The sequence below is a fragment of a genome, unplaced genomic scaffold, assembly GCF_019419815.1.
Source record: "Pyrus x bretschneideri cultivar Hongxiangsu unplaced genomic scaffold, Pyrus_bretschneideri_v1 Contig38, whole genome shotgun sequence".
Lineage (NCBI taxonomy): Eukaryota > Viridiplantae > Streptophyta > Magnoliopsida > Rosales > Rosaceae > Pyrus > Pyrus x bretschneideri.
In genome coordinates this window covers 1,714,722-1,733,247 of record NW_025999701.1, presented here as the reverse complement: position 1 = coordinate 1,733,247, position 18,526 = coordinate 1,714,722, and the positions used below count along the sequence as shown (strand labels likewise).

At 36.7% G+C, this 18,526-nt stretch overlaps 1 protein-coding gene across 1 annotated transcript; it reads right to left on the bottom strand.

The window, feature by feature from the left end:
* Positions 1 to 1,279: 1,279 nt before the first annotated feature.
* Positions 1,280 to 5,594, bottom strand: LOC103926740 (F-box protein At3g62230-like). The gene is made up of 4 exons (XM_009335586.2): positions 4,647 to 5,594; positions 4,203 to 4,379; positions 3,821 to 4,110; positions 1,280 to 1,502 (listed from the first exon to the last, which is right to left on the bottom strand). Exons 1-4 carry the CDS (start codon positions 5,592 to 5,594, stop codon positions 1,280 to 1,282), a joined length of 1,638 nt encoding a protein of 545 aa, XP_009333861.2.
* Positions 5,595 to 18,526: the final 12,932 nt, after the last annotated feature.

The window sequence follows — 18,526 nt, the reverse complement described above, 5'->3', positions numbered from 1 at the left end:
AAATCTAACCCCAAAACTGGTGTGAAATACTTTGAAGTTCTAAAGGGATAAGAAGAACCTTGCAAGAGAAACGCAAGGGAAGACAAGAATCCACACAGGGTAAAAGCCTAGAAATCTAAGGACTTGTTTTGTATTTCTGATATAGAGACAAGTGCAAGATGATTTGGTAGTACTAGCAGGTTTTTCAAAAATTAATCTTGAAAATGAAAAATGTAAGCATACAAAAATATTCCTACGCTTCATAAAACATAATATTGATGTATCAAATCTTTTTGTTCGATTCTAGAGGTAAACCCTTGAAACCGTGAGGGATTTTAAGAGGATGCGCAGTACTGCATATAGTGAGGGGATAAGAAAAAAATTTCAAAATTATCCAATGTAATTGAGATTTTATAAGCTTCTCTTATTTCTCCACCCCTTAGTGCAAATGTTTGATGCATTTTTAGTGAAAAAATATATATGAAAAATGAAGGTTAACTACGGAATTGTTATACACAAACTATAAAAATTTAACGATGATATGAAGTGGTAAAAGATCCGTATATACCTCTAGTAAATCATGGATGCGATTGAATAATGAAAATCATCTAGGTTCATCATCATGATTCTTCATCTTCATTTATGGCTTATGGAGCGAACATTACCATGTTTTTTTAATTAAGACTAGCATTTGCCTATACACTTTGTGTGTATAAGCACATTTTTTTGTAGAAAATGAGAAGAAGATCGAGAGAGAGAGAATGTGGGGGAGTGGGAGTGGGAGGTTTTTGGTTTTCTTTTTTTTCTTTATTTTTAATATTGAATGTATTTTAACATTACCTATAGGTGAGGCTTCAATAAAAAACAATAAAATTTGAACATGTGAAACATTATTGGCCATCATTTTTTTTTTGTGATAGAAGACTAATTTGTCTTTTTACCCTCTTTTGATTGACAAAGAAGATTTTATTAATTAGTAGAGATTTTTCCTCTTGAATTTAAATTTTCAATAACCACCTCGTCATGTTAAGCTACTTGTAGAGTGAGTAGATGCTTCGAGAATGCCAAAAACATAGCGGTTTTATAAAAAACTGTGGGAACCTCAGAATTTGATTTCTCCATAACTTTGGGTAGAGAATCCCAAACATGGTTTTGCACATTAGAATTTAAGCTTTCCATGTGATTTTCGCTAAATTTAGTAGGCAACTTTTGAAAATTTATTGATTGTTAATATAAGGCTAAACGGTTAAAAATTCATAATACATGTGATAAAAAAAAATTTATTAATAAAACGATAGCGTTAGTGGATACACCACCAGCAACACCTACTGTTAGCAGTGCCCATGGCATAACCAGCACCAACACCACTAACAGTGCACTCGACACAAGCGGCAACAGCACAATTGCTGGACACAATCGCAGACAGCATGCCATTATCATTGGCTACCCCTTCTCTTCTCCAAATGTACCTATGGTCGACGACCATGCTCCTGAGAGTATTCTTGAGGTAATCCCCATTATCCCTATTTATGTATCAAACAATTCAAATTATCAGTTACCTTACATGAATAACCAAGGAAAACCACCTCGCTGATTGTCGTCAGATGAAGGAAAAGGGTCCAAATATCTTATTGCAAATCATGTGTCATCACATAAACTTTCGAAACCCGGCAAAGCATTCATACAACAACTATCAGCTTATAGTATTCGGAGTTTGTTGAAAGAAGCCCTATCTGACACTAAAGGGACCAAGGCCATTGAAAAAGAGATGATTGGGCTTCACGAGAACGAACATGGGATCTAGTTCCATTGCTGAGAGGAAAAGAGTAGATTGTAGGTGGGTGTATACAATCAAGCACAAAGCAGATGGATCCATTGAGAGGTACAAGGTGCGATTGGTTGCCAAAGGTTATACTCAAACCTATGGTATTAACTACACAGAACATTTCCTCCAATAGCAAAAATCAATATAGTAAGAGTGTTGCTTTCATTGGCACGAAACCTAGATTGGCCATTACAACAATGTGATGTGAAGAATGCCTTTCTACATAGGAATCTTAATGAGGAAGTATATATGGACATTCCACAGGAATATACACCACTTACATAGTCATGAGTAGTGTGTAAACTGAACAAAGCTCTGTATGGACTAAAGTAATCACCTCCTGTGTGGTTTAACCGATTTCGTATGGTCATTATAAAATATGCCTTCAGGCAGGGTAACTCAAATCATACGCTCTTCATAAAACATTGAATAAGTAAGCTAAAAGTACTCATAATTTATGTAGATGATATGACTATCATAGGTGATGACAAGGAAGAAACCTCAAGGTTGAAAGACTAGTTGGAAATCAAGTTTGAAATGAAAGATCTTGGTGGGCTCAAGTTTTTTGGTTATAGAATTGACTCAATTAAAACAAGGCATATTTCTATCTCAAAGAAAATATGTTCTGGACTTGTTAGCAGAGACATGGATGCTTGATTGTAAACCTGTCAATACCCCTATCATTCAAAATTATCACCTTGTAGTGTACCCTAATTAGACTCCAACGCAAAAGACCATTACAGAAGTTGGTTGGATGGTTAATCTACTTGTCTCATATCGAACCAAACGTTTCCTATGTAGTGAGTGTTATCAGCTAGTTTATGCACTCTCTGAATGAAGACCACATGAGTGCAATTGATAGAACACATCATTACTTGAAATCGGCACCAGGTAGAGGTATCATTTTTTCTAAGAATGGAAACCTGAAAGTGGATGATTACACTAATGGGGATTGGCACCAAAACATTACTTATATGCTATCTACTTCTGGATACTTTACGTTTGTGGGAGGCAGTTTGGTACTTGGCAGAGTAAGGTCGTGACTTTGTCAAGTGCAGAAGCAGAGTGCAGAGGTATGACAAAAGGATTATGTGAGCTATTGGGGCTTCGGAAGTTGCTAACAGAACTTGGGTGTTCGTCGACGTCTGCAACAAAGTTGTTTTGTGATAACAAGACTGCCATGATATTTCTGATAATCCAATTTAGCATCATCGAACCAAACATATTGAAGTGGAAAGACATTTTATTAAGGAGAAGTCCAATGCAAATATCATTCAATTTCCGTTTGTGAAATTAGAATATCAACCGGCAGATATTTTAACAAAGACAGTTGCAATCAAGCGTTCTACAACTCACTCGACAAGTTGGGCATCAATGACATTTATGCACCAACTTAAGAGGGGGTGTTTTCATGAGTTGACCTCTTGATGTAATTAGCGAGATTTGTTCCCTATATGATTTCTTGTAATTAGGATGGGCTTTGTTACTTATTCTTGCCTTGTAAGTAAAAGTTGTAATATATATCTTGCTTCTTATGTGAGAAGAATACATTGAAATATTCAACAACCAAATTAGCATTTCTTTTGCTTCGCTAGTTGGTTAAAACCGAATTGAAATCAAGAGATTTCTTGCAAGTAAACAGTTTCGAGTATCGATCTTTAAACTGTTGTTTTTTTTAATTTGTGGCTTCATTTTGAAATCTAAGGGCATAGATTGTTAACTACATCTATGAACAGATCAAAACCCTTTTATTTCATCTGTAGTTTAATGGAGGATATGGGCCAATTTCTTGCAACTCACTGGCGCCAAGACAGTAACTTCACCAGCGATAAGACTGTTAATGTATGCAAAATCATAAACCAGCTCGTCCAAATGAAATTGTACGTTCATATTTCTCATTTATACAACTGTGTTTATGCATGTATCAGTTTTTGTTACAATCTTTGAATTTGAGAACTTTTATGTTCCATTTCCAGCTGCACATGAAACAGTTTTAACTTCTTAATTGTGTTTTACATAATTGCTATTTGCAGATCTGGTGAGGCTCTTCTTACAGTAAGCAAATCTTGAGCTCTGAGGTCGTATGTATCTGGGCTTCCATCATCGTCAACTTCCCTCGAGATAATGAGACGGAGATTTTGCATGACAAGGCCATTTTGGATCAGATATTTGAGCACATTCATCTCATTTGGTGTCCCCTTGAAACCCATTACCCGAACCCTCCTTAGCGTTTGGGTTATGCATTGGTCAACGACCGCCCACACCATCGCAGGATTCCGCAGTGCATATTGAGGAGGTCTATATTTCTGAAAAAATACCACAAAAACAGGAAGAAGATAATACATGATTATTGTCATCAAAGCTAATTTAAAGACACCAATTACGATCGAGCACTCACATCATAAAAAATTCTTCCTGGGCGTATGACAATATCAAGAATCTCCAAAAGAGGACAGCTACACAAGAAAAACTTGATGCCCAAAATCTCAAAGCCGTGCATTTCAGTTTTCAGTGTCAAGCTTGTCACGCCCAAAGGATTTTGCACACCAACTGGGTCCTTTCCCATGGAAATAACCTGCAAAAAAACAGCATCAAAAGAGGAACAAGTAGATAAACAACTGAAGAAAAAGATAAGATACATCAATGATTAATCATATACCGCTAATAGGGTTGCTTCGAAATTTAAAGAACTTGGTTTTCGTTTGATGACATGACATTGACATGTAAAACCCTAATGTGAAACATTCGAAGTCATATGTTTGATTCCTCCCTTCCCAAATATTGCTCGTATATCCAAAAGGACAACGTGAAAAGTGAAAAAATACGGGAAGTCAATAAGTACCTGAAGCGTGTAAGTGCAAACTGTCAATGTGCTGATGGAGCAAAGTTTGTGAAGGAAATCGTTGAGAGAATCACCTAATTCTGGCCTACAATCCTCTTCAAGCCCAAAGTCGATATCTAACACTTTCACTCTTCCAGTGTTCTTTACCTCAAACAGGGGGGCACAGAAACCAGCGTACTTGAAATACGTCAAATTTGGTGCCTCAATACGAAACTCGTCCAAAACACGATACCAGCACCGATCAACCACGAGACTTTGTAGCTTCAAGTCGTTTCCGCAAACGTCAAGTCTGTCCAAGTCCCAACAATTCTTAAGACTCAGACTTTCAAGAACCACACAGTTGACCAACAGCTTGTGCAGATTAGTGTCCGGGAACTCAATCCAAGCCAAAGAAATTTTCTTTAGCAGATGGAAATTCGCGAGTCGTGGGATATTGAAGTTGCAAGAAATCAGAGTCAAGGATTCAAGAACTAGATTCATCAAATAGAAACTCTCAGGCAAAACATATGTCCGCGCAGCCTCGTTCTCTTCGGCTGCCCACTCATCAATCTCGAACCTGTCTTCATTCCATGCGGCGTCGGAAAAATCTATCGCCAGGTGTTTGACGCTACGCTGGACTGAAAAATCGATGCCTTCATCTGCAATCACTCGGGAATCTTGAGACAATGTTAATACCAGATGAAACTTGCTCACATTGATTTGTTCATTGTTTGCACGTGCAATATAGCGCCGCACAGAATTGATGAAATCTTGTTTCTGGATCTCTCTCTGTGCTGGTTCTGCTGCAACAACATGGAGACGCTCGTTGAACTCGACGTTGAGTTCGGCCCTACGCCAAAGATTATGCCAACGCTTGGACAGAAGACAGGTTCTTGCGGCCTCTTTAAAGGGCAAGAGGGAGATGATGAGCACAAGGGAATCCGAGGATGTATTTGATATGGTACCCATGTTAATTATTGTACTAACTAAGTTTCTTCAAAGAAGAAGAAGAACAAAGAACGATGAGCGAAGAACGAAGAACGAAGAACGAAGAACGAAGAAGAACGAAGAAGAAGAACAGAGTAGAAGAAAGTTCGTACCAAAACGATGAGAACAATGGCAGATTATAACTAACAAATTAATCTTGGGTTTTGGGTAATTCAGTTAATATAGAGTGATCGGAGAAGAGGAATGGATGAGAGAGAGACAGAGAGAGGAGGGCTTGATCAGAGAACCCAAAACAGGGGAGGGTTTGTTTGGGACTCGCGTTAGGCGGGAAATGAATTCAGGTGGGACCCCCTCTATTGTCTAAATTCCGAATCAGACTGATTTACACGTGTCCCGTTTGTTTGAGTGGAACTGGATGCCACGCTGGACATAGATGGCTGTCAGGATTGCGCCATGTGTCTAACGATTTTGTTGTTTTTTTAGGAAAAGGAACCTCGCCGGATCCTTTTTTTAGGGATCCCGTAATTGTGATCGTTCATCATACATCGTGTGGTCCGAAATTATTTTAAAATTTAAAATTTAAAATTAAATATAAATAGTATCTAATGAAAATTGACCACACGATGTACGATAAATGATCACATTTTCCCTTTTTTTATTGGAATGTTCTTGGGTTTGTTAGCGGTGAAATGCCGTTATTGTATGACAGTTGGGATTATATATTCAACTATCCACCAAGTCTAACGAATTCTATCAATCTATACAATCAGTTTTTGTTCTCTCTCTCTCTCTCTCTCTTCTTTCTTGTCAACTTCTCTCTCCAAGTTAATATGTATCAAAACAAGGTTATTCTACGTGTGAAGTTCACCTGCCAACAACCTCTAAATTATCTTATTACAAAAATTTGAAAATGAATGAGCGTGTTGAGAATGAATCTCATATTGATAAAAGAATGACATTGCATAGGCTTATAAGGAGTCAAACTACTTCCTATGTACCAATTGATTGTTTGTGTTCACTTATAAGTTAATCATAATTACAGGGCTACTTTTGATATAGTAAACTTTTCTTTATACATACATATATAGCGATGGTAGGAGAAGAGAATCGAACCTAGAATCTCAAGTGTTTAATAGTAAATGTTCTTAACCACTCCAATCTAAATGCCTCTCGGGCAAAACTTAACACTTAACAACATGAACAACCTCTCAGACTTAACTTGAACTTTAACTTGAACTTTCCGATACATTGGATATTGGCTTGACCAAGGTCTAAAATATCGATGATATCAGAAATATCGGTAGTCCAAAAACACAGAAATTTCGATGGAAATATCAGGATATTATCGATATCGATAAAAATTGAATAAAAACCACGAAAATTGTAAGAAAAACTTGGAAATTTTTATTGAAACTTTGCAGGATGTTTATTTAGTCAATTATCTATTAGTTTATCACAAAAAATTGGAAGGAAATGCATTGCTTGATGGATATAACTGATTTAAGTTGATTATATAGCAAGCTGGCAAACATTATGAGTGTAGAAAATATGTAGTAATTAATGAAAGAAGTTTAAACACACCATAATCATTTATATATAATGAATTAGTATTTAGTACAATATTTTACACTTCATACATTGCATGGTAAAATACATGAGTGACTTAGTACCACATAGAGTTCCTATGAGGTTCAAAATTTTCACTATCTTCATCATCTCTATGTGTAGAGTAAGTGTATTGTGAAGAGTAATGATAAATCCCCAAAACCATATATATAAATATTTTAGCATATTTTCACTAAAACATAAGTGATATGGTGGTCAAGGTGTTGAAGGAATAAAATGGGAGGGGTTCGAAAGCATTTTTCAAGTATTTTTGGATTTCATCTCACGATATTATTGATAATATCGCGATATATTGCCCAAATATATGCATTAAAATGCTGAAAATATCGTTTCTAATATTATCACGATAATATTGATATATTGACGATAATTAAGTGGATAAGTATGAAAATATCGTCATCTCAAAAAAAGGATATTATATCACCGATAATATCGATATTTTAGACCTTGGACCTGACTCAACTATTTTAATTATAATTCCATTATTAGTTAGGATTTTCTTATTGTGAGGAATTTTCTTGCATCCCTAATCAACTATATAATTTGTGTATATATTGCCTCCTAGATAGAAGAATAAGACAATATAATTAAACCCCAAATATGCAATTTTATCTTTGGAAATGAGACCTTGATAATTTTCTTCCTAGTAGCATTTTTTGTTATAAAATTAACATTTGTTGGGTTTCTGAACCTTCAACAATTGCAAATATGAGTTTAGCTAAATTGAGTTTAACTAAACTGACTAGAGCAATGTAATTGCTTTGTACATTCAAGTTCGAATCCACATTCCCGTAGTTGAAATTATTTAATGTTTATCGCTCATATAGCAATTTCAACCTAGCTAATTTTTATTTATTTTTACTTGATTGCAGAAGAAATCTTCACTAAATACTTTTCTTGGTACAAAATGAAGTAGAAAATGTTATAGCTTCTACAATCCAACTGACCCTCCATACTAAAGAGCAAGCAACTCCATCCTCAAAACAAACATTTATCAACATCTTAAATAACAGTGGATTAAATTAATATCTTAAGGCCCTTTCCCACAGCTGCCATTTCCCTCAGATTCACTGCCTCTGCTTCAATAGCTCCAAACTAACCTTGTGCAGCAGCCTGTACAGCAGATAGTTTCCGAAACAGTTTTCTCAGTGTCCCTTTTCTGCGGTGTTCAGCCTTCATGTCGATAAATATTGCATCCGAACATAACAAGCTTGAACAATCAGCCCCAAAGCTCGCAATCACTAAAGTAATATCAATCTTTTCGAAAGCCTCTGCAAGCACATTCACATGTTTATGGAAAGAACTCGAGACCAGTATCCAAAGCACATTGTCCTCTTCCCCTCCCTGGTAATCGTCAACTATCTTCACCTTCACTATGAAACCATCAAGTTTATCATACCTATTTCCAAATTTGTCCCGAATTACAACTACTTGGCCAGCATAGGGAGACATAACACCGATACTAAGTTTTTTTTTTTCCGAACGTATCCATTCTGCATATAAGTATAGACAAAGGGTTTATAGTGAGGCTGAACAAAGATATAAAATTTCCATGGAAAACATAGTCAAGTTTTACTAAGACATTATAAACCATCTACAAGTTCAATGAAAAATTCAATTTTACCAAGAGAATATAAACTTTCAATATAACTTCATACAGCTCGACTATTAGGAATCCAAAATTACAGCTACACCTAGCTATGCTACAATGTCTTTAGGAAACAGAAAAAATGTTCCTTAGAGGGAAACCACAGATGTGTTGCATACAGTCACACATCCGCAACTACACACCCTGAGATGTTTTTGTAGAGAAAGACAATATTCCAAACTCCAGAGTATTGCTTCTCAGTTAGTGCAGACTCCACACTAGCCCAAGACTTACAACCAACAGTAAAGAGAAAGAATGGAACTCAACGAAGATGAATCAACTTTCACTAACAAGGAAATAAGCTTACAAGTTACAACACTCTCACCAAGAGCATGAACAATGCAACCAACAAGAAAGATGAAAAACTAAACTAAAAAAAGATAAGCAGCAGCTAGTTATCAATGCAATTAAAAGCTATTGTCTGGAAAGAAAACCAAAACATATAAGAGTGCCTCTGCACCATGAAAACATGCGGGTTCCCAAGACACCCATAATTAAGGAATTAATATAAGTTGTTGGGTATGTGGGAAATCATTCTAGGAAAACCACTTTAATTTTAACACTCCCCCTTAAAGTGATTTTCTAGATGTTAAACCAAGCTGCGCACGGAAGCCTTCAAACGGTCCTTTGGAGAGCGACTTTGTAAAGATGTCAGCAACGTTTGCACTACTTCGAACTTCAAAAACTTTGACTCTTCCTTTAAGCACACATTCACAAATATAGTGATGCTCAGTCTCAATGTGCTTGGTCCTCGCGTGAAACACCGGATTTGTTGCAAGCTTTATAGCACTTTGGTTGTCACCATGTATAACCGTAGGACTGTAGATTGGTGAATCAACATCCCCAATCAACCGACGCAACCAAACACATTCTTGAGCAGCAAAAGAAGAGGCTTTATATTCAGCCTCAGTTGTTGAAAGAGAGACAGAGTCTTGTTTCTTACTGCACCAAGAAATACATGCTGAACCACAAAAGAAAACATAGCCAGATGTCGATCTTCGATCATCTAAATCACCAGCAAAGTCAGCATCTGTAAAACCATACAACTTAAAATCAACATCTTTCTTGAACGTAAGTCCCATGTCAAGAGTTGCAGAAACATATTTCAATATTTGCTTTGCTGCATCAAGATGAGGTTTCCGAGGATTCTGCATAAATCGACTAACAAGCCCAACCGTAAATGAAATATCTGGCCTTGTGATGGTCAAGTAAATAAGGCTACCAACCAATGCACGATACGATCGAGAATCTGGAAGAAGCTTGCCTTGATTTTTCCTTAACTTCAAATTTGCATCCAGTGGAGTGTAGCACTTTTTGCTTGTAGATAATCCAAACTTTTCAACAAGATTTCCAGCATAGCTCTTTTGAGATACAAAAACTCCATGCATTAAATTTTCCACTTCCAAACCAAGAAAGTTACTTAGTTCACCCAAATCTTTCATTTCGAACCGAATTGAGAGTTCGGATCGAAGATTTGCAATTTCCTTCTCATCATTGCCACTCACAATCATGTCATCCACATACAAGAGAACTACAATGTGTGAGCTTTCATTCCGCTTGACAAATAGGCTTGCATCTGAATCTGAAGCAACATAACCACAGAATAGTAAGAATTCAGCAATCTTACCATACCAAGCTCTCAGAGCTTGTTTCAAGCCGTAAAGCGCTTTCTTAAGCTTACAAACAAAATTTGGATGCTCTTGTGATACAAACCCATGTGGTTGTACCATATATATCTCTTTGTCAATCTTGCCATACAAGAATGCATTTTTGACGTCAAGCTGCCATAATTTCCATCCTCTACAAGCAGCCAATGATATCATAATTCGGACTGAAGTTAACTTTGCAACGGGGCTAAAAGTTTCTTCATAATCTTCCCCATATTTTTGAGAGAAACCACGGGCAACAAGTCTTGCTTTGAACCTGTCAATACTTCCATCTACTTTCCTCTTTATTTTATAAACCCATTTGCATGTCACTGGATCTGTACCTTGGGGTTTTGGAACAAGATCCCAAGTCTCATTTTTTATTAGAGCATTCATCTCCAAATCCATAGCTTCATCCCATTCCTTTTTTCCATGAGCTTCATCAAAGCAAGATGGCTCATTATCATCAAATGGTCCAACAAGAAGACAAGAATAAAGACTAACAAAATCTTTAAAACGAGATGGCTTCACAATTGTTCTTTGGGATCTTCTAAGAGATGGTTCAGCTACAAGTTCCTCGTCGCTTTCAGTTTCAAGATGACAAGTCTCAGCTCCCCCATTTGCATGCTCCCCCATAAAAGAATCATCTTGAGTCATAGTTTCTTCACATGCTTGATCATATGATGAGGGGCTGATTTCATTCACTAATGGAACAGGCAAGGACTTTACTAACCCGGTTTCAGCCGAAGCATCTTTCTTGTCAAAATAAGAGGAAATCTCATCAAAAACAACATCCCTTGAAACTGTAATTTTGTGAGTATCAGGTTCCATGCACTTCCAACCCTTTTTCCTTTCATCGTAACCAACGAAAATGCACTTTTTGGCTTTTGCATCTAGCTTGGTCCTTTGAGAATCTGGTATTTGAACATAGCAAATGGAACCAAAAACTTTGAAGTGCTTGACATTTGGTTTTTCACCAGCCAATTTCTCATATGGAGACATCAAATCAATTGGACTAAGAGGAACTCGGTTAATCACGTATGTTGCACAAGCCATACCTTCTGCCCATAAGGCCTTCGGTAAATTCTTTGCAAATAACCAGCTCTTGCAAGTCTCCACCAAATGCCTAATCTTCCTTTCCGCGACACCATTTTGTTGCGGTGTGTGAGCACAAGTGAGCTGCTTACGAATACCATTCTCCATGCAAAATTTAACGAATTCAGATGAAGTAAATTCTCCACCGTTATCAGTGCAAAGACACTTGATTTTCCTTTCAAGAACCCCTTCAAGATTTACTTTGAATTCCTGAAACTTGGAGAAGACCTCTGATTTTTCCTTCAAAAATATACCCAAGTAAATCTTGTAAAGTCATCTACAAACAGTAACATATACCTACAACCTGTGTAAGAAGGTGTAGTGGTTGGTCCCATAAGATCACTATGAACCAATTCCAAAGAAACCTTGCTTCTTGAATCAGATTTGTGAAATGGAAGACGATGTGCCTTCCCAAATTGACAACCTTCACAAACTTTATCACAAACAAATGAGTTTATCTTCGGCAACCCATCAACCAAATTTTTCAGCACCATAGCCTTTAACTTATCCATGCTCAAATGCCCCAATCTAGCATGCCAAAGTGTAGGACTATCATTTTTACTCATGTTATCAACATAAGAACTAGATGTAGCTGATAAAGTAAACACATCTTTAACTCTTCTACCAGTATGAACAACATCAGCATCTATGCTTTTCAAATTTCGTAAAAACTTCACATTTTCAGGTCCAAAGAGAACATATGTACCTGTATCAACCGTATTTGCCACCGAAAACAGATTTTTCTTCATACCCGGTACTTGAAAAACACTATTCAGTGTAATACGATCATCGTCGTTATCAATTGTAACAACTCCCTTCTTTTTAACTGGATGAACATAATCATCTGTTGTGACAATGGCATCATTTCCTTCATATTTTCGGAAGGAAGAGAACATTGACTCATTGCCTGTGAGATGATGGTTGCAACCAGAATCAACAATCCAGTCTTCTTTGAAATTGATTGAGGCCAAAGCATCTATAGTGGTAGTTTCAGCCACAAAGCACTTCCCCCAATTGTCCTCATTCTTTGGTTCTTTCAATTTAGCCACGTTCCCCACTTGCATCTTCACTTTACAATTTTTCCGTATATGCCCCATTTTTCCACAGCGATGGCATTGCTTATCCACATCTTCATTGGTAAATCTTTCCCTCTTCTCATCTTTTCGATAGTTGAAATCACGGGTCTGGTAGGTTTTTTTCTTTTCAAACTTCTTTTTTCTAGTAAATAAGGCACTTCCATCACCATTCAAAGATGACAAAGAGCAACTAGCCATTTGTCTAGCCAAAGACTCTTGAGAGGCTAGAAGATTTTCCAGCTCTACCAAAGACGGTTGATTTTCCCATCCTTGTATTGATGTAACAAAAGGAACATATTCATGTTTGAGTCCACGGATAATATGCCTTCGTACTCGTGCATCCGACATTGGTCCTTCCGTATCAAGAGACGAAATTTCGGAGCATAAATTTTTTGCCTTCAAGAAGAACTGAGAAATAGAAAGATCAACTTGGGTTAAATTTGCTAGATCATTCTCCAGCAATTGCAGCCTTCCTTCATTCTTTTTGTTGAATAAGCCATCAAGAGTTGTCCATATCGCATTGGCGGATTTGCAATCTGTGATGTGTTCAAACAGCTCACGAGAAATAGATTTCTTCAAGGCAAATTCAGCCTTAGCATTCCTCACCTTCCACTTCTTCAAAGCGTCTGGAATTTCTTGTGTATTTGTTGGAGTGGCAGTTTCATCTCCACCAACAACCTCCCATAAATCTTCACCCAAGAGATAGGATTCCATACAAGATTTCCATACCTTGAAATTTGACTGATTCAACAAATCAATACCTAATCCAGAGCTGCGGTTTGAGTCCATCTTTGAGTATCACACTCTTTCTTTACCAAGGGAAACTTGACTACAGAAGCTATCTCCCCTGTAGCTCTGGTACCATGTAGAGAAAGAATGGAACTCAACGAAGATGAATCAACTTTCACTAACAAGGAAATAAGCTTACAAGTTACAACACTCTCACCAAGAGCATGAACAATGCAACCAACAAGAAAGATGAAAAACTAAACTAAAAGAAAAGATAAGCAGCAACTAGTTATCAATGCAATTAAAAGCTATTGTCTGGAAAGAAAACCAAAACATATAAGAGTGCCTCTGCACCATGAAAACATGCGGGTTCCCAAGACACCCATAATTAAGGAATTAATATAAGTTGTTGGGTATGTGGGAAGTCATTCTAGGATAACCACTTTAATTTTAACAGTTTTCTGTTGTCTTAGATGTGATGCGAAAATGAATTAGACTGAAAATCAAAACTTTTGAGATGAGAAAACGAAAATGATTCTCCATTTAGGCATACCTTTGAACAGATACCGCAATATTTTCATAACAATTGCCACCTCAACAATGTTCTTCCAATTATGTTCATCACCTTCCTTTTCCACTTGACCACCAATTACATTATAAAAGAATAACGACCATACATTGTCGCCGGAAGAAATCTTTTCTCATAGCAGCTTCTCTTTACATTTGGAGTATCCATTATCTGACTATGATAAAATTTATAATTTGGAAACAAACTTATGGACGGTAGCATTCTGTATTGCATATCCAGTATGTGCTTTGGGTGACCCAAAGAGCTTAGCCTCTCAAATAAGCTTCTTGCAACGGTATGGTGAGCTCACACTCTTTCACTCGTGCAGCTTCTTCGATAAACAAAATGTTTGGAGGCACCATTGGCACTCTCAGAACAGAAAGGCACTCGCTTCTCCTCATGCAAAGTTGAAGTGATTTGTAATCCATTGTCCCAGCAACTTCCCGGATGTACAAATCTTCAGCAACTTGCTGACCGGGGAAAAGTTTTTCCAGTTCTTCAGATATAACATTACCATGACGCAACAATGATTCAAAAGAATCAAGTGAGGAAATAAGCGCTGACATGTTTAGGAAATTTTGTAGCAAAATGTGACTCGTCGATAGATGGGTACCGAAGACAAAGATACAATCCCTCAGTGGTGATGCAGTAGAAACAAATATTTCAATGAAAATTTGAAGAAATGATTTGCACCTCCCCTTGCTAACTTCATCGTCACTTGTGCTCTCTTTCTCTACAATTTCACTGGTAGTATTTTCCTGTTCTTTCTCTCTGGTCGACTCATTTTTTTAGGAAATGTGGCAGTGGTACAGAGAAACACAACCTTCAAGAAAACCTATCATTGAAGCGAAGCAATGCCTCCAACCAGTCTCTTCTGGTCCTAAGCTTTTGGCAAGCCTTTCAACATGGTAATCTAAACATATTTCTTCAATTTCTGGACTAACTTTCCAACGCTCTTCATTCCCAAATAGAAAAATTTCTCCCAACGGACAAAACAAAGCATCGGATTTTGCACCATTCACTATCCTCATAAAGGTGGAAGCCATGCACTTCCATAATTGCAACCTCTGTTGGGGCACAAGTCAGAGTTCTGCATCTCATTCTTAACAGTGTAAAAAGCAAAGTAGCGATTGTTTTTGTTTTTCCCGTACCAGCTGGACCCTGAATAAGTTCCACAGAAGGGTTGCCAATATGCAGACTATGAATACAAGCCCGAACTGCTCTAGTTTGAGACTCATTCAGCTCAGAACACAAACTTTCAATCAACTGTTCGTTAGGGCTGTCCTCATTCCTTGCAGAACAAAGAGCATAGTTTTTCTTATCCTGTTATCAAGCATAACATTTTATGTTGGTCTCATGCCTCAACAATAATTATGTCTTGGAATATAAAAACGATATTAACACATTTAAATTATTCTGTTATGCATATCATATTGTTGGGGCAAAGAATAAATAGAAGAATGTGATAGAGTAAACAAAAAATTACAGCATTGATGTTAAGAAACTTACCAAAGAACCAGTGCATAGAACTTCATTGATAATCTTCAGATTTCTGCACATGTGCAACGATTTCCGGATTCTTCTGTTATGCGTCTATTGGCCAAGAAAGCCCGAACTGCCATTGTCCTCGTTTACTTTTTCTGAGGCTTTCTTAGGGACTGAGACAATGCCCCATGACCTCCCTACCCTTTGTAAATCACAAACAGATTCTGGTTTAAAATCCGCTAAAACAAAAATATCTCCAGGCAGAACTCTGTATGGTTCCCCACCGCTGAACCTACTTTGCCATTTATCAACCTTCAAATTATATAATTTTGTTGCATCTGGCTCGAACTTACTAAAGTCAATTACTTCAGCAAAAGGTACTCTCTGCAAATTTTGCATACTTGAGCGCAGTTGTGCTCTAGTTTCTTCCAATAAAGGAAACACATAAGACCCGAAATAATGTTGCACGCACTGAAATGACGCGGGAATATTTTGGACCTAGAAAAATGAAAGAGCCATTAGAAGTACTTTAAAGGGGATAAGGAGTATGGGAATTATTAGTCACTGCACTATATATCAATACATTACATTACACATAACATGTCATGGAGACATAACAAATGACAATCCTTGGAAGCCAGAAAGGTTAACCACCACCATGTCACAAAGGAATTTGGTTACTTAGAGCATGCTATGAGAAAAATGAGAATTGGGGTGAGATTTTGGTGCAGATTGAGATTAAGTCACTAGATTGATCAATGAAGTTGCCGACCCCACTTGGTAGGATAAGGTTGTGTTGTTGTTATTATTGATCAATGAAGTTCTCCAAAATATTCAAAATGTTTGTATTGTAAATCTCCAATAAAGGATTCTAATGATAAAAAAATGCTAAAAAATTGTGAGAACAAAAGATCGTCAAGAAGGTGGGTAAGCGGACACATGAAACAAAACTTGAATCTAAACTACATATTAATAAAACTCTCTTTGTCAACCAAAAGAGGGTGAAAAGCAATTTTTGTTTTCTATCACAACAAAAAAGTTAAGGACAGTAACGTAATTTCATAAAACAAAATTTTGCTGGTTTTATTTAAGCATCACCTACAAGTGATTTTATCATCTCTAATAAAAAACATAAAAACAAACCTCTCTCACTCTCTCCCCACTCCTACGTTCTCTCTCGCTCTCTTCCTCTCTCCTTCAGTTTTAAAAACATAAGTACGCTGTGCGTGACTATATACTAGTTATTCAATTAAAATATGAATGTTTAGTAATAGTTAGTTTTAAGACTTCGTGTTTATGAAAATATGTGTAAGTATGTAATACTCCCACAAAAACTAAAACAAAAAAAGTATAAACACATTCGTAGAAAACATATATCGGATTGGCAATTTTTTTCATGAAATATGTAATCAAATTACCCAAATTAATAACAAAGAGCCATTCTCACTTTCTCAGAAAACCTTAAAGGAATCAAATTTATGAAGTCCCTTTTTAATATCCTTGAAGACCAAATTCTTTACTGCCTGAACTGGTTAGAAGCAGTTCAAGAAACCAATTTTTCGTGGTAATTGCTGCTAAACATTCAAAAAAATTTAAAATAAAAACTACTTCTCATCAAATTTTGAATTTTAACCAAAAAAAATTAAAATAAGAACAAGAGAATACTCAAAAAAAAAAAAAAAAAAAAGAACACGAGAAAGAAAAACTGAAAAACAAAGAAAACCTAACTAAAGCGCGTGCAAAGAACACTGATAGGATTTTCACCTTAACAATTCTACATAGTTATTCCAATTACTTATGAATTACTCATGCATATTTTGAAGGTTAGATTTTCCTAATATATATCCTACTTGGAACCTCCAACATAAAACGTATATCTAACATACAACCCGTCCAGACGTTCAGATCAGATATAAACATGAAAGATTTATTAAGTTTCATGAAAAACCTTTGAAAAACCATGCAACTCTTAAGACGTGATATTCATCTTAAGTTTGGAGGCGGCCTGTCGTGCGGTCTGTGACTGCTTCAGCATTCGACTAGGCCCTCTGGTGTGTTTTTTAGCTGGCCAAAAATACTTAAATGGTGAAATCCCAAAGCTTAAATTTGTAAAAAAAATTCGACACAACCTTCCGTAATAGTATAGCATTTTCCAAAACCTTAAAATAATAAAATAACATTAATTCACAACCAGCAACAAATTTTCACAATCCAGCAAATTTTCACCATCATAAAAATAATAGTTTTAAAATGAAAAAAAAATACAGCGTAGTGAGAATTAGAAAAAACTACCTGGATGGGAGGCCTCACACTCGACTCTGGATTCCGAAGAAGTGTGATCAGAAGGTTCCAGCTCACGGCGCCGCCGATGAGGCCGCCGTGCACTGAGCTGCTCAACTGACACTGATGACGTCGAGGATACGGGCACCTGGGACGCCGTTGGAGTGGCCTCAGCAAAGGGTGTAGGCTTGCTAATCAATGGAGCACTCACGGTTGGAGTCGTAGATGCTGATAATGCAGGAGGTGCATTGGTCACACTCCGACGACGAGTGATCAACTGCGACATCTATACACTTATTCAACCATAAAAATATAACATTAGAAACTAATCCTACAACATTTTTCTTAAATGCAACAGATAATGTCGTGGGTTTCATGACAAGGTAAATGCAACAGAAAAACTCACATCAAGCTTTCAAGAAGGATTATAACCCTGGAGCATCAATATTTCTCTTACAGTTTTCAACCTTATCATATTTCTCAAATGCAATTGTGATCCTAGAAAAGGAAAATGCGATTGTAATTATACAATGTATTAACTAAGCACAATGTAGGAAACCAGGAAACGATGGGGTACATATTCAAATAACCTATAACTGAAAGTATTTTTAAAGTACTTTTGGAACTCAAAATCAATTTCATCAAAAACACTTTCAGTCATTTTAAAAGTACTTTCAAACGATCCCTAAAATTGTACCTTGATTCACATTTGCTTTATTTGATCCAAAGCTAAAAAATAAACAGAATGTGAATGAAGATTAGCGTGTAGAAATGATTTCCCCAACTATTAACCTTTGACT